The sequence below is a fragment of the Garra rufa genome, chromosome 12 (assembly GCF_049309525.1).
Source record: "Garra rufa chromosome 12, GarRuf1.0, whole genome shotgun sequence".
NCBI lineage: Eukaryota > Metazoa > Chordata > Actinopteri > Cypriniformes > Cyprinidae > Garra > Garra rufa.
This window is the reverse complement of record NC_133372.1, coordinates 4,646,558-4,663,787: the sequence shown is the minus strand read 5'-3', so window position 1 is coordinate 4,663,787 and position 17,230 is coordinate 4,646,558. Positions and strand designations below refer to the sequence as shown.

General features: G+C 34.7%; 1 protein-coding gene and 1 pseudogene across 1 annotated transcript in view; both read left to right on the top strand.

Annotated features, from left to right (window-relative positions):
* The first annotated feature begins 1,606 nt into the window (after nucleotides 1–1,606).
* On the top strand, nucleotides 1,607–3,288 carry LOC141346908 (E3 ubiquitin-protein ligase RBBP6-like; annotated as a pseudogene).
* A 6,369-nt stretch (nucleotides 3,289–9,657) lies between these two features.
* Nucleotides 9,658–17,230, top strand: part of LOC141346814 (CMP-N-acetylneuraminate-beta-1,4-galactoside alpha-2,3-sialyltransferase-like) — an 82,779-nt gene continuing 75,206 nt past the window's right edge. The window contains exons 1-2 of the mRNA XM_073851774.1: nucleotides 9,658–9,783; nucleotides 15,814–15,962. Of these exons, the coding sequence (XP_073707875.1) occupies nucleotides 15,845–15,962 (118 nt within the window). The 5' untranslated portion in view covers nucleotides 9,658–9,783; nucleotides 15,814–15,844. The remainder of the gene's footprint in view (nucleotides 9,784–15,813; nucleotides 15,963–17,230) is intronic.

Below are 17,230 nucleotides of genomic sequence, written 5' to 3'. Positions count from 1 at the left end.
GTTGTATTTAGTTAATTTAAGAAATCCTGAGCTTTCGGCATGTTTCTTCTGCCTCTTGTGTTGCTTTCAAACATGAGCCTTGTTCTCACTGCACTTCTGAATGCAGAGGCTCTAGGACTTCCATACATGTATTTTGTAAAAATCATTAATGTGCATCAGTAAAAGATGTGAGCTGACATGTTTCTTATACTGCCGTGTCTTTTTTCATTCACATTCTGCATTTACTGCATTAAACAACAGTAACTAGATTTACTGATTTAATAATGTTTTGCATTTGATTTCTCTGGTAGTATTTCAATGTTTTCACTTCTGGCTGATAAAACCCCAGAACAGCATACCAAAACCAACACCATGGACAATGGAAAACAGAGCACAGCAAAAAATCAAGAATACTCTTAAGTGAAGTAAACTGCATTGTTGATAAATCTGTTTCATAAATGAATGTCAGACTTCATATTTGATTAAAAATTGGGAGTTTTAGCCACAGATTTTTTTTTAATTATTATTATTAAACTTGATATTCAGAACAGGTGAAAATATAATTTTGAATAATAATAATAATAAATACATTTCATATATATATGACAATTTTAAATCCCGTTAGAATAATAAAATAGTAATAATTAAAGGGATAATGAAGTAAAGTTAAAAAAAAAACTTAGTATATGTTTTTAAAAAAAAAACAGTTGCCTGAATTTTTTTAGAGCAAATGTAATATTGTTATATATATTTTTAATATTGTTATATACATTATATACATTTTTCCAGACCAAAAATGAAAATGATAAATATTATGTTATAGATAGATAGATAGATAGATAGATAGATAGATAGATAGATAGATAGATAGATAGATATTTTTTATTTATTTTTTTTTTATTTATTTTTTTTATAACATTTATCATTTTCATTTTTGGTCTGGACCAAAAGAACCAATTGTGAATACACCCTACAACTATTGTATTTTTATTATATTTTTTTATTATTGATTTTAATTAAAAACAATATTCAGAACTTTAGAACAAGTAAAAACATGATTTTGAAAAAATATATATTGCATCCACTGGTGTTTATATAGTATCAGATTGAAAAACAAATAAATAATGGATTAGGAGTGAGTTCCTGTTTTATAGTTTATTACTGTAGTTTATGTAATTGACTGATAAAATGTTAATACAGCTACATGTTTATATATAGGTCAGTGATACAGACATTTACTGAAAAATACAAAATACTGTGCAAAAGCGACAAGCGGTTTAGAGGACGGATTGACGGATTTTCTTTGCTTATATGAATAGATAATTAAAATTTTCGGAAAATTACATTTAAGAAATATTTTTCTGCTAACGGAAAAGGTTGTAGTTTGTAGTTGTAGGTTGTAGTTTTTCCAGCGTTCAGGAGCGTCTCGCGTCATGACTTCAGTATCCATGGCAACGTTCTGTTGGTGTTTTCCGTAAACCTGACTGTCTCATCAGCATCTTGCGACGATTATTGATTTGCTAATTGAGTTAATAGATTCACCGCTGACTTTTCCCCTTTGCGAGTGTGATCGTTTAGTTCAGTTTAATTTTGTGTGGTGAAATCTGAACACGAGGACCGTGTGAACATGCCTTGTGTTCATTATAAGTTTCGAAGTAAACTCACTCACGGCACGATCAAGTTTGAAGGCCTTCACATCACTCTGAGAGAGTTAAAACAGCTGATAATGAGGCGAGAGAGACTCAAGCTCTGTGACCTGCAGATCAGCAGCGAGCAAACCAATGAAGGTGAGTTCAGCTCCAGATCACACTAAACTAAACTAAACCTATAGAACGCAAACTGATGGTTTTATTGGTGGTTTTACTGTCAGAATACACTGAAGATGAAGCTCTTATTCCCAACAACACTTCAGTCATCATCAGACGAATCCCTGCTGTTGAACTGAAATCCACAAACAGAAGATTTGTCAAGTAAGTCACACGACATGAACACAACTTCCATCATTTAGATGTCATATGAAGAATCAGCAGTCTGTCATTGGTTTTTTAGTGATTTGAACTCTTTGCTGTTTGGTTTTGCAGAAAGCGGCCTGAACCATCATGTGGACCTTCACAAACAGTATGTAGAAAAGTGTTTGCATTTGTCTTCATGTTTAATAACTCTAAAGGTTTCTTATGGATAATTTTGTCTAACATATGAAACATCGTCGACTGCTCCTCAAGTATATTACAGATAAAAACACGTTCATTATGCTTTATAATGTTACACTGCTTTTGCTCAAACTGTCAGGAAAATGCATTTGCTTGTTGTGAATCGAAGGTAAGCCAAATTCTTCTGAACGATTTTAAATAATATCTTCCTTCTATATGCACAAATGTACAATTGTAACGTAACATTTTCTGTATGAATAAACCGCATTTTCTGTATAATTACTGCAACAATATACAATAAATCTATTATTAATTTCTTAACATTCAAGGCCCGGCGTGTTCATTCTAATTGGGCTTCTGTCCCGTTCATGTCTCTGTGTCTCGTTCATGTTTCTGGTCTCCAAACTCAAACCTCTAGACAAACTGACCTTAATATTGTCTTAAATAAGTTTTGGGTCTCGTCACAGAGGTAAAACTCCTCTTGTGTTGATGTTTGTTCCAGCAGCAGGTTGGTGATTCTTCACCAGTTTCACTGCATCAGCTTCTGAAGGTATTGAAATCAATGAGAAATACACTCTGCTGCACTGTAATGAGCTTCAGTGTTTGCAAAACCTTAAAACTGCAAAACCAAAGTGAAAAGAAACCCCACAGTGACAACAAGCACAAACAGCTTGACCCAGGATGTTTGAGTGTTTCACATTAAAACATGTAAATGCCTGTGAAACAGACTGAGAATCTGGCTGAGGCAAATGCATCAGAGGAGGACAAGCTCAAAGCTGTGATGTTCCAGTCCAGTCTGTGCTATTACTCCAGCAGGTGAGTGTTCAGACATTGACAGACTCTGAATCTGTGATATACGAGAGATGCTCATGATTCTGACATTCATCAGTGATGCGATGAAGCTGGTCGGACTGCTTCCACCAAACTACATCTGTTTCCGCTGTGGGGTTCCTGGACATCACATTAAAAACTGCCCGACCAATGGGGTAACTGGGCTTTGAGAGATCACAGCTAGTCTGAGTTTGCTCAGAGTTTGAATGTCAACTAATGAATTCACAGGACAAAACTTGTACTCCTCGTAAACGCATCCAGAAATGCGCAGGGATTCCTCATAGTTTCCTGCTGGAGCTGGATGATCCGGACAGAAAGGGAGTCATGAAGGACCGCAGTGGGAAATACGTCATTCCCATTATAGATGCGTGAGTTTACTCTGCTTGGTCTTGTGTGTTTGATAAGTCTTGTTGTGTTTGAATCATGTGGTGTTTGATCTGTTCAGTGAGGCCTATGCGACTGGAAAGAAAGAGCAGCCGCCCTTCTCACCCCAGGATAAGCCTTCATCCTCATCCTCATCTGATCTGGTTCCTGCTGCACTGCTGTGTCTGATCTGTAAGGATCTGTTGACTGATGCTGTGATGATTCCCTGCTGCAGGAGCAGCTACTGTGATGAATGTGAGTGTCTGTTCAACTAAACATCAGTCAGAAATGAACAAGCTGTTCTGATCATCTTCTGTTCTCAGGTATCAGAACGTGTTTGCTGGAGTCTGACGGACACGTTTGTCCAACCTGCAGACAATCAGATGTTTCTCCTGATGCTCTGACTGCAAACAATGTTTTGCGTCAAGTAAGACCTCAAACCCTGTTTCTTCTTGTAGGTCGTCTTCTGCATCTTCATAACTATTTTATGATTCTTTCTCACACAGGAGGTGAATCATTTTAGGAATGGAACCAGATCTTTGCGTCCAAACCACAGCCGTCAATCCCGGTCACCCACCCAAGAATCCTCATCAAAGAGGCGTCGGGATGTGAGAAAGAATCGTTCCCGCTCCAGATCTCCTCTAAACAGATATATAGACCAGAAAAGAACATGTTAATGAAAGACAGACATTGAAGAAACCTTGTGAAGCATCAATTACAAACTCCCAGAGAATAAACACAAAGCATCAAAATGTATTTGTGTTTGAATTTTGGATATTGTTATTGAATATGTGACCCTGGACCACAAAGTCTTGAGTAGCACGGGTATATTTGAAGAAATAGCCAAAAATACAATGTATGGGGCAAAAACATCCTTTTTTTCATTTATGCCAAAAATCTTTAGGAACTTCACTTTTAGAACAAAAATCACTCACCCCCTTGTCATCCAAGATGTTCATGTCTTTTTGCAGTCATAAAGAAATTATGTTTTTTGAGGAAAACAATTTAGGATTTCTCTCCATATAATGGACTTTTATGGTGCCCGTGAGTTTGAACTTCCAAAATGCAGTTTAAATGCAGTTTCAAAGGGCTTTAAACATTCCCAGTCGAGAACGAAGAAAGGTCTTATCTAACCAATCTAAATTGGTTATTTTCTAAACAAATTGAAAATTTCTATACTTTTTAACCCCAAAAGCTTGTCTTGTCTTGTGTACTTTGTTTATTCCAGTTCAAGACAGTTAGAAAAACTCTCTCTCTTTCTCATTTTCTCCTCCAACTTTAAAACCATCCTACATCGCTGCAGAAGTACCAACCAAGTGTTTACAAAGTGAACATGCAAAGAAGATCAAACGCCCTTTACAAAAAAAGGTAAAACAGTGACGTAGGATGATTTTGAAGTTGAAGGAGAAAATGAGATGGGAGTTTTTTGACATACCCTAATTGTATTGAGGTTAAAAAGTATATAAATTATAAAGTTTTTAGAAAATAACTGATAATTTCACTAGATAACTATACACTTCTTCCTCGGCTGGGATCGTTTAGAGTCCTTTGAAGCTGCATTTAAACAGCATTTTGGAAGTTCAAACTCACAGGCACCATAGAAGTCTGCTAAATGGAGAGAAATCCGGAAATGTTTTCCTCAAAAAAACTTAATTTTCTCAATATTTCGAATTTTTTGCACCCTTAGATTCCAGATTTTTACAAATATTATTCTATCCATACACCAATGGAAAGATTATTATTTAGCTTTCAGATAAATAATACATCTCAATTTCAAAAAATGGACACTTATGACTGGTTTTGTGGTTCAGGGTCACATATTGCAGAATGGAGGTTGTCTTTTTAAATTGTTAAATAACCCAAGCTTTGACCTTTACTCACAAATTCTACTATTTCTGCATGTTCTGTTACTAGTAACTGTTACTAGTAAAATAGTTATTTATTCCATAATAATACTGTCTGGTATCATGGTCAAATGCAAGATCAGTGAATGTGTATTTTAGGATTATGAAACCACAACTCCTGGGAAACAGGAAGGATTGCAAAAGGGAAGCGTACCAATACTGTCTTATGATAAGTATTGTTGTCTCTCTATGAAGTGATGCTCTTTTTTGAAGCCTCTGTAAACCAACTCATAACAAAAGGTCATTCATTTAGACAGAAAGTTTTGATGTGATGCAGAAGTGCAGATCTGTCTTGCAGGAAACACAAAGGTCAGGGATCTCTGATTAATAGAGTCATACAGATCTAACTTGGCAAATGAACTTCCAGTGACCTAAATTAACAGGGTCACCGCCCAGAGAGGAAAGTGTTTGAAATGCATTTCCTTAGACTTTCACACTACAGCCAAGCTAGCTCAACCCATCTTTTACTATATACATCAACAGGAAATCTCTTTGAAACATCTTTTAATATCAAACATGCATTTATCTGAGAGGCAGTTGTTATTGTACTCAAGGCCTCTTTAATTTGTATGGTGCCATAATAAATAAATACAGCACCTTTTACAGCACCTGAAGCTCATGAAGCACAGCAACAAAAGCATCTGTTTATACAAGCAAGATTAGATATGAGTTCAGTTTGAGATTCTGCTGTTGTTCAATTCATTTAGAAGAGTTTTTAAACTAAATAATACAAACAAAATTGTTTAGTTTAACTTGCTTCCTGTGTTCATGTGAGAACAGACAAAGCATTGTGTTATTGTGAAGCATATTTCCATTATCCTGCGGATAAGACTCTTTTTCTAAACTGTCCTTGGTTGAGTACAGAATGCAGTCAACAATTATAGGACAAGAATGACTAAACGATCTCATGCGCATTTCCACTGAGAATACCTATTCTGGAAGTTAAACTATACTGACATCATAGGGGATTTTCCCCTTGAAAAAGCTGAAAAGGCATTTGTTCATTTAGGTAGGCCTAGTAATATCCGTACATCCCTTACCATCTTTTGTTTCGTTTTATTCTTCAACACTGAAATGAGAAAAGTCAAGAGATGATTTCTCTGCTCCCTTACAAAAAATTAACCATGGTTTTATTATAGTGGAATTTTAGTAACCACAATTTTACCATAAATTCCATTATTAAAATATGTCTAGTGTAGCTAAACCATAGCTAACTTAAAGTTCCCATGGTTTCAAGGGATAGTTCACCCAAAAATTTAAATGAAAATTGATGTTTATCTGCTTACCCCCAGGACATCCAAGCAAAGATTTTAACTCAAACTCATATAATGGCAGTGAATGGGCGCCAAACCTTTGAAAGTAAAAAAACAAACAAAAAAAAACATGCTAAACTCTACGGCTTGTGACAATGCATTAGTGTCCTAAGACATGAAACAATCAGTTTTTGCAAGAAACTGAATAGTATTTATATAATTTTTACCTTTGATACACAGCAATGTGCAACTGTCCTGCATGCTGTGCGTTATGTGTATGCGCTGTGGCGTAGTGTACACAAACGCCTGTTTTTTTACTTTCAAAGGTTCGGCGCCCATTCACTGCCATTATATGATTGACAGACTGCAACGATTTGAGTTAAAAATCTTTGTTTGTGTTCTACTGAAGAAACAAAGTCACCCTGGGGGTAAGCAGATAAACATCAAACTTTCATTTTTGGATGAACTACCCCTTTAAAGGTCCACTGAAGTGCCTTGAAACACGCAGCGTTATTCTATGTGGTGACGTACTTTTAACTGAAACAAAAACATATCGCCCAGCCCCGCCCACTTATTTTGAATAGCCAATAGCGTTCCATTAATATCTGCTCGGGCCAGAGCCGTTGAGCTCGGTAAAGCCGCATTTGTAAGCTTATGACAGGCACAGACTAATAAATTACCCCACAGATTCAATATGAAACTCTTGCTAAAACAAAATAGCGATCATAATCATGCTGAGGCTGTGCAGTTTAATACATGCCGATCGCACATATGAGGGGGCGGGACAATACGGACTCTAGAGAGCATTTGATTGGACAGAACGTTTGATGAGAAGCTGAAGTGCACGGTGATATCATCAAAATCGTTAATTCATATTGGCGGAAGTGACGAGACTGTAAGTTTTGAATGCCATATCTTGTAAACACGAATTTTGTCGTTGTTTTAAAGTACACTAGTTTATAGATAATCTTAAGGCTAATATATTCATACTAAAAGCCAAAAAACTTTAATTTTGATTTCAGGGGGACTTTAACTGTATTTTTTTTTTTTTTTTTTGGTTAATTAACCATTAACCATGGTTAATTTTCATTAGGATTAGCCTATATATGTTCATGTTTGTCACCATTATATAAACATCACTACAAGACAGATTAACAATTGACTTTTAAAGACATGGTTAACAGCCCAATAAAAGTGAGTGATTCATAATGCAATAAAGCACATATTGATGGTGAAGTGCATGATCATTTGGTACTTGTTTGTTAGTGACAGGTCTATTGCTGTAGTAACCATTACAGCTGACTAATGTAATGTGAAGTGTACCCAGCCTATCTTAAAGGGGTCATCGGATGCAAAACTAACTTTTACATGTTGTTTGAACATTAATGTGTGTTGGCAGTTTGTGTACACAACCACCCTACAATGATAAAAATTCCACCCAGTGTTTTTTTCTTTAATCTTTAAAAGTAATATCTCCTTTTTAAAACCAGGTCATTCACAGAGGCCGCTCCCACAATAGTTGATTGACATGAGCGCCTTATCTTAGACCCGCCCTCACCGAGCTGAAACAGTCCAACTCCAATCGTTATTGTGTCGACTCAGGTAAAGACAAGAATGTCTCTGACTGAACGAGGTGTTCTATTGTTGGATGTAATAATGAACAAAGCAGTCGTCATTTACTCCCATCATCTGAGCCGCTGAAGACGCAGAGGAAAACGTTACTTTCGTTTTTAAAAGGAAAGCGCCGATCCCAATCTACATATGCATCTATGTTTGTGGGAATCGTTCCTGATTGAGCTTCACCCACAGCAGAAGTGAGTACCCAGCAAACACATTTACGTTGTGGTGACATCTGTGCAACGTTCCATTTTTATAATGGCAACGTCGCCGTCTACGTGCTCGCAACGTTGTAACAACGTAGAAATGTAAGACGCGAAAAGGCTGTGGCAACGTTGTTGGGCGACAACGTTCTGAGAACGTTTATTAAACAAAAGTAAAACAACAAAACAGCAGTCACCGGCCGATGAGGCGGACTCTGGATGGGAGAATACGGCGGACAGGTGATCGTAGTCAGGCAAGGCGGTAGAAAACAGTGAGAAAAAGATGAACAAATCCAGAGGGCAGTGGCAAACGCAGAATCCAGTAGACAGACACAAGTCAACACCAAACACCAGGAAGGACATCTGAATACTGAAAGAAATATAGTTCGCATTAACACCAAACCCGACTGCAAACTCACACTCGGTATGTGAATTATCAGCTATTTTGTTCATCCATTATCAGAAAAAATAAATAAATAAATGTCTCAAAGGATTTGTTTGGATATTTATATTTATCTGAGAGAAATCAAAAAGCAATACTCACATAACGTTATCCTGGCTTGAAGAATAATAACGGCCCAACGGTCTGTTCAAATTTAAAATGCGCTTAGGAACAGTGACGAGTAAATGTCGTACAGTGGTTGTCCAGACTGCCTAAGCACAACTTTCAGAGATGGCCCTGAACTGTGGTAGAATGGCAACATTGTGACAACGTAGTAACAACCCGACAACACAACGCAGAACCAACAACCTTTTAGCCATGTTGTTACAACGTTGCTAAAAGGTTGGCTACATTGAGGCAACGCTCTGTGTTTGTTGGGTATAAGTGTTTTTATGCATCATTGTGAATGGCCTTTCTAAATAATGTGCTTGTTGGCAAGGTTTGCTGCTAAACACTGCTGCTAAAGTAAACATTACGTCTCATAATCCCACAGCAGAAAGGGGCGGGGCGAGTAGAGCTCATTTGCATTTAAAGAAACCATGCAATAAAATGAGTTGAGTTTTTGCAGAGCTGATTTTGACATGGTAAAAGGGTGTTTTTTTTTTTTTTTTAACTACTATTGAGTATTCTTAACCAAAGTATATTATAGACTTTTCATTAAGACCCTAAAAAATCAAATGAACTTGTGGAAAATGGCCATCTGATGACCCCTTTAAGTAACACAACACTGTGTGTATGGTAGATAAGAAGTATCATGTGTATGCTATAGACCTGTGTGGTGTATTTGTATGTGCGTGTGCGGGTGTGCGTTCAAGCCAATAGCTGTTGAGGCCCCACAGAAGGGACCCTCCTCCTCCTCAACCTTTATGGCATGAACTCTGTTTTCTCGTCACTTCGCTTACCCAGGGAACCGAGCTGATAAGCGGAGGCGAGAGATAGAAGAAATGTTTTTTCCGTTCTTCCAGAAGAGCCACAGCGACTGACGTGTGAGGCAGCGGTGTGTTTATGAACATGTTTTCATTATCGTTCCGTTTCTGTGAGGTAGGACAGTTACGTTAGCCTGTCTCACACACATACACACGCTAAATGTTTTGTTGACATTTTGTTTCTTGTAACGGCGGTGTTCTCGGCTGTTTCGTATTACGAACATGTGTAACCTTGTTGTTGTGATATTTACATATTTCACGTGAGCTAGTGGGCTGAGGTGAATGTGTGTTTGGTGGTTTTGAGGTTTAGCTAAAGCGCTAACCGGATGTGTCTTTTACCGTTATGTTGTAGCATACATACACAAGCGACCAGTAGCCGTCGGTTTCCATTGGTTACGAGGGTCAATCGGGTTACAACCACGTTCACTAGTTGTTAAAAGAAGTGAGTTTTGGACTTTGGTGTTTTTGAAACCTTTAAGTGATTTGATATAATTTGATACCAACCAAATGACCAAAAAGTAATATTGTAATGCTGTTTTGGACGTTTAGCATTGACAATGACATGTATTCATTAAAGTACGTTACGAAAGTAGGCTAGTATGTAACTTAACCCTTGTGCGACCTTTTGTGCGAATTTTTGTCCATTTCAGTTTTTTTTTTTTTTTTTTGGCTGTGTTAATGCCAACTGCATACATTTTGGCTCAGGTGTTTATTTTTACTGAAATTTTAATATTTCACTCTCATTTCTTAAAAAAAAAAAAAATCAATTTTACCCTTAGTACAAAAAGTAGCCTACTCACACTCAGGACCTTAAGGACAAAAATGTCCATATTGAAACCCATTGAAACTGGAATTTTTTAACCCAGGGCTATTTGACTATAAAATGATGCAATAATAGGCAATCATTCTATCTGCAATGCTTCAAATTGTACTTTTTTTACCATTTTTTACTAGATTGTGCCATTTTTTTCAAATTTGGCATATACATTTTTTGTTTAAATCTAATACTATATGAACATATACATGCCTCAAAAGTTATGTTGTTGTTCTTTACTGACACACCCAAGAATCTAATGAGCAAAGAAAAAAAAAATCTGCTCAGCATTTAGTATATGGAAATTACTACTATTTTTTTTTTTTTTTTCATAAAAAACACCTGTGGCATTATGCAAACAAACCAGCATTTAAAGGGTTACACTTCTGAAAATTAATGTTTGGTATCTATGGATAGAACAGATGCTGGTTAAAAAATCAACATCATTGAAAGTGGAAAAAATATTAATAAATCATATTTTTATGACAGTTTTTGGACATGGACATTTTTGTCCTTTTTGCACCTATGTGTAACTCTTTAAGGGTTAAATAACGTGGTGTCTTATCCTTTCAAGGGTTACGTTTCAGAAAAGTCAAGTTGTTATTTTATATTTGATCAAATAAATAGTAGCATTCAAATTGGTGCATATTTCATTAAATAATGCCTCATTTGCATATTTAAACCTAACATTTTAGAAAACTTGTAATGCAAAAAATGCTTGCAATTATCAATGTAATCAATCAACTGAGTAAGTGATACCTGCAGTGTCTCGCCTTAAAGTGAAATGTTTTAGGGTATCTCATATTGTCACTCCATAATTTAAAAAAACAAAACAGACAGAAAACAATGTATTTTTTTTTTTACCATTTTGGGGGAAATAAAATGTATAAAATCAAGCAAATTATATATGAACAAATCCTTATGTAAAAAACCTTCAGAATATAGACAGGAATAACAATGTAAAGTTTGGTGTGTGTAATTTCTACTGAAGTGGAGATTTATGGCTCAGTGTAGGAGAATTTTTTTTTTTTTTTAAGAAAACGGCCTTTAAAAATATGTATTGTAATTAAAATCTATTGACACAAATAGATAAAGTGCTATAAAAGAAACACTTAATGGTGTCTTTTGGCTGTTTTCGTTCTACTAGTCTGAAAAAACACTTTATGAAACACCAAAAATCTCAAAATTAATAAACCCATAATTTGCTGTTTATTGATAGTAAGTAAGATAGGCTAGTTGTTAAAGTAGTTATGTTTGGGTATGGGGTAGAGTTAAGGGATCATAATATGAGAATAAGAATAAGACGTTAATATGTGCTTTATAAATACTAATAATATGCATTCTAATAAGCAGACAAATAAGGGTCAATGTGTTCCCTAATCTAAAGTTTAACCATTATCTAAGATCCTATATAATATATGATATATTATTATTATTTTATGAGGGATACCTGTTATCTGATACCACACTATCACTGTACCATGGCATTGCTACAGTACTTTTTATAAGGGTAGTCAATAAATAAATAATAATAATAAAAAAGAAACATATATAAATAATGTGGGTTGTTTATCCTATTGGAAGTTTATATGTAAATGTGTATTATATTAAAATATATTATGCAGTTATATTTATTATAATTGTTATGAAATATATTACAAAATTATATTTAAATAAAAATATATGTTCTATTGTATATACTTGTGTGTATATACCGTGTGTGTGTGTGTGTATATATATATATATATATATATATATATATATATATATATATATATATATATATATATACTTTTTGGGATTCTTTTGGCATTCTAGAATTGGTTCTATGTTATGATAGAAGTCCCAGTAGGATTTTTTTTTTTTTTTTTAGTAGGGATTCTGCTTACTTGATACTATGGCATTGCTAAAGTATATATTTGTAAGGGCAGTCTCTTGAAAAAAACAAAAAAACATACATGGTTGGATTGCAAACGTGGTGTATATTATATTATATTATATTATATTATTTAATCATTTTGATATTTTATCAAATTTAAATAAAATTATTTTATTATAATTATTTTAAGACATATACACTACCTGTCTAAAGTATTTGGACAGTAAGATTTTTAATGTTTTTAAAGAAGTCTCTTCTGCTGGCCAAGCCTGCATTTATTTGATCTAAAGTACAGCAGAAACAGTACAATTTTGGATTTTTATTTTTTTTACTATTTAAAATATAATTTATTTTGTGATTTCAAAGCTGAATTTTAGCATCGTTACTCCAGTCACATGATCCTTCAGAAATCATTCTGATATTCTGATTTGCTGCTCAAAAAACATTTATTATTATAAGTATTATGTTGAAAACAGCTGAGTAGAATTTTTTTCAGGTTTCTTTGATGAATAGAAAGTGGAGAACAGCATTTATTTGAAATAAAAATATTTTGTAACAGTATAAATGTCTTTGTCATAACTTTTGATAAATTTAAAGCACCCTTGCTAAATAAAAGTATTAATTTCTATACTTTCTTTCCTGCCAAAAAAATGATGCTGACTCCAGGCATTTGAATAGTATAGTGTGTAATGTTACATGTAGGGCTGGGCGGTATACCTTTTCATACCGAATACCGGTGTTTTTTTTTTTAATGATATTCATTTTTCATATACCCCAATACCGGTGAGTGTGTGCGTACAAAGCGCTGGGAACACGTATGTTGACGCAAACAGAAACCGCAGCTTGCACGTGCTTGTCTGAAGCAACACATCTGAGGTGTGGACGTATTTCAGTATATTTGAGAAAGACCCAGGGTTAGCGATTTGCAAAACTTGTAATGCCGAAATTTCAAGAGGGGGTGTGTCTGCAGTGATGAGAGCAGAGATCGGCGCATTGTGCGCAGACAGATGTAGCTTTCAGTGAGAGAAAAACAATGGCTTTACGTTGGTGTTACGTCGCAATATTTTAAAGATATTTATTTTCTATATACTGTATTTTTATTAATATTTATGCTTTAAAGCCAATGGATATCACACAAGCAACGTGGAAACTGATCAATATGTTAAAGTGAAAGTAAAAACTGACTTTCAGCATCTGATGTGCATTCTTTCAGACAATGAGAGACGATTATACTTCATATGCTGATATTAATTTAGTCCCTTAATATTTTTCTTGTGCCCCGAACATGGTGGGAAAAATAAATAAAAAAGAAACGTATTTTGTGTAAGGTTTGTTTTTGAAAGTCTTAAATAGTCTTAAATAAAGCTCTTAATTTTCATTGATGACTGCAGTGTTATTAGGGGGTTATGAAAGTCATAATTATGATTTCAGGTGGTCTAAAATGTGGGGACTGAAAGACAAGAATTGCGATGAAACTTCAAAAGGCTATCCATTGAATAAATATGAGCGCTGCACGTTTCAATATCATTTGTTGCGCTACTTTGTATACTACCATTCTGACAGCGCCTCCTGCTGGAAGAGAAACGCGTAGACTTGTAAATGTGAACTTGTGAAGAATGCACAATAAAGTGTTGTGTATTTTGACTGCAAATCATGAATTCTGATTTCTTCACCTCATTACAATTATGAGTGCCACTGTCACTTCTTTGTGAACAGCAGCATTTTGTGAGACCAATCAAACCTGGGTTAATACTAGTCCGGTCAATGTAAGCCAATATACTGCAGTAATTATTCTCTAATTTATTAGGAAATGTGGTTAACACCTAGTCATGCATGAAAAAAAATAAATACCGTCATATACCGTGATACCGTATAATTTTGAAAAATACCGTGATATAAATTTTTGGTCATACCGCCCAGCTCTAGTTACATGGTAATGTTAAATGCTGATCTTTGGATCTTTCTATTCATCAAAGAATCTTTAAAATACATTAACAATAATAATAAAAAATGTTTCTTGCACATTAGATTATTAGAATGATTTCCCAAGGATTAATATTTGGTCAAGATACAATTATTTGAAAATCTGGAATCTAAAGGTGCAAAAAAAATCAACATATTAAGAAAATCGCCTTAAAAGTTGTCCAAATGAAATTCTTAGCAATGCATATTACTAATCAAATTAAATTTTGATATATTTACGGTAGGAAAATTAACAAAATATCTTCATGGAACATAATCTTTACTTAATATCCTAATATTTCTTGGCATAAAAGAAAAATCGATTATTTTGACCCATACAGTGTATTTTTGGCTATTGCTACAAATATGCCCGTACTGCTTAACCCTTGTGCGTCAAAAACAAAAAAGTTACACACAGGTGCAAAATGGACAAAAATGTCCATGTCCAAAAACTGTCACAAAAATATGATTTATTAATATTTTATTTTTCAGAATTGTAACCCTTTAAATGCTGGTTTGTTTGCATAATGCCACAGGTGTTTTTTTTTTTTTTTTTTATGAAAAAATGAAAAATAGTAGTAATTTCCATTTAGTAAATGCTAAGCAGATTTTTTTTTCTTTGCTTATTAGATTCTTCAGTGTCAGTGAAGAACAACAACTTTAATTCTGAGGCATTTACATTTTTATGTAGTGTTAGATTTTTTTTATGTACATGCCAAATTTGCCAAAAAATGTTACAATCTAGTAAAAAATGGTAAAAATGTCAAATTTGAAGCCTTGCCGATAGAATGAATGCCTATTAGCAAATATTGCATCATTTTATAGTCAAATGGCCCTGGGTTAAAAGATTGCAGTTTCAATGGGTATCTATGTGGACATTTTTGTCCTTAAGGTCCAAAATGTGTGAGTATTTTTTGTACATTTTTTTTGAAGGAAATGAGGGTGAAATAATGAAAATTTCAATAAAAATAAACACCTGAGCCAAAATGTATGCAGTTGGCATTAACACAGGCACACTCATAACAAAAAACAAAACTAAAATGGACAAAAATGTCCATAAGGTCGCACAAGGGTTAAGGGTTTTGTGGTCCAGGGTCACAGACAACATAGTTAAACTAATTTTTAAAGTAACAAAGGGTCAGAAGATTTATACACTATAGTAACTAGCATGGCTTAGTAGAAACTATGGTTACCCTGGTAAGTGTTTGTAAGTGAGTATGCTTCATTTCACCTGTAGGCTTGTTACTGCATGTTCTGAAGGTCTGAACGCATCCACATGAATGTAACACGTCTTTGTTGTTCCTGACCCGAGTTGAACTCATCAATCATGTTACCTAGTGTTTTACTATTTGTTTTTAAGCCCTTTAAGTAAATCCCAGTTTAGGTTTCAAGCCGTTATGAATTGAAAAATAAACATCAGTTTTTGAAGATGACGTTTGTCTTGCAAAAGCACCATGATTTATCAGTGTGTTGCGTGCTTGCGTTTTTAGGTGACTCAGACCAGATGAAGCCTCGTGTGAGATGATCAGGATGAAGTCCACAAGGAGCTTCATGTTTTTAGTTTGTCCCATCATGGTGCTGATATTCCTCTACTATTCATCTGGCAGACTGCACCTAAGGAGCCCACTCCAGAAATCTCGTGAGTATACATGTCGTCATATGACTGTTTTTCTTAGACAAAAGGAGTATATCCGATGCACATGCTTGAATGTTTCTAGTTGATAAGCTGATTACATGTGTTCAATTCAGTTTGGAGCTCTATGGGTATCCTTGTTTTAAAATATATCACCAGCAGCTAACGTGTCTTTAAATGAATTAAAAAGATGGTTTGGCTACAAATGGTCAGTACGCAATGAATCAGAATGATTGGTTCGTCACAATCCCCGTTTGACGGTGGGGATCTTTTCTCAGTGTTAACAGATTTTTCATTTCTCTGAATGGTGAAATGTCACAACTTTTGCTTCTCTAGATTTGGTTTTCACAATGCCTGAAATTGGCTGTTGGCTTAGTAACCTTTTTCACCGTCTGTTTGGCATAAGATCATTGGGGAAGCCAGGATCTTAAACTGGAAAGACCCTGGAAAATAAAGGTTTGGTTTGTTATGATGGCCAGAGGAGGGAGCTAGGAGTCCATCGCTGACCATGGTCACCCCTTTGGAATAAGTCAAAAAAGTAGAAAGCAAGCCAAATTGGTCAGCATTTCATAAAAGCACCTTTTAGATTTGCAGCTGTTAGCTGTTTTCACTAATGATTTCTTTTACGCTACAACTTTAAGGTGTCCCTGTAGTTTCACATGTGCAATGCAGCACCACAACGATCGTATTTCACAAGACAAAATTAGAAGCTGTGGTATCTGATATCATCTCCACCTCAAAACTGATGTGATGAATAAGGGAATTATTTGTATAACTGAAAGAATTTGATTCCTTTCTATTAGCAACAATGAAAATACTAGTTTAAATGTTTAAAAAAGGTCAATCATTTTTTTTGTTTTTAAATGCTCACCAAGGCTGTATTTATTTTAAAAATACTATAAAAACAGTAAAAATGTGCAATATTATTGCAATTTCAAATAACTGTTTTCTATGTGAAATTATTGTGAAATGTAATTTATTCTTGTGATCAAAGCTGAATTTTCAGCATCATTACTCCAGTCTTCAGTGTTGCATGATCCAGAAATCATTCTAATATGCTGATTTGTTCTTCAAGAAGCATTTTCTAGTGTTAATGATGCATTTTTTAAGGATTATTTGATAAATAGAAAGTTCAAAGGAGCAGCATTTATTTAAAATAGAAATATTTTGTAACATTCTAAATGTCTGTACTGTCACTTTGTATCGATTAAACGCATACTTGTTTAATAAAAGTATCTATTTCCTTAAAAAAAACATACTGACCCTAAACTTTT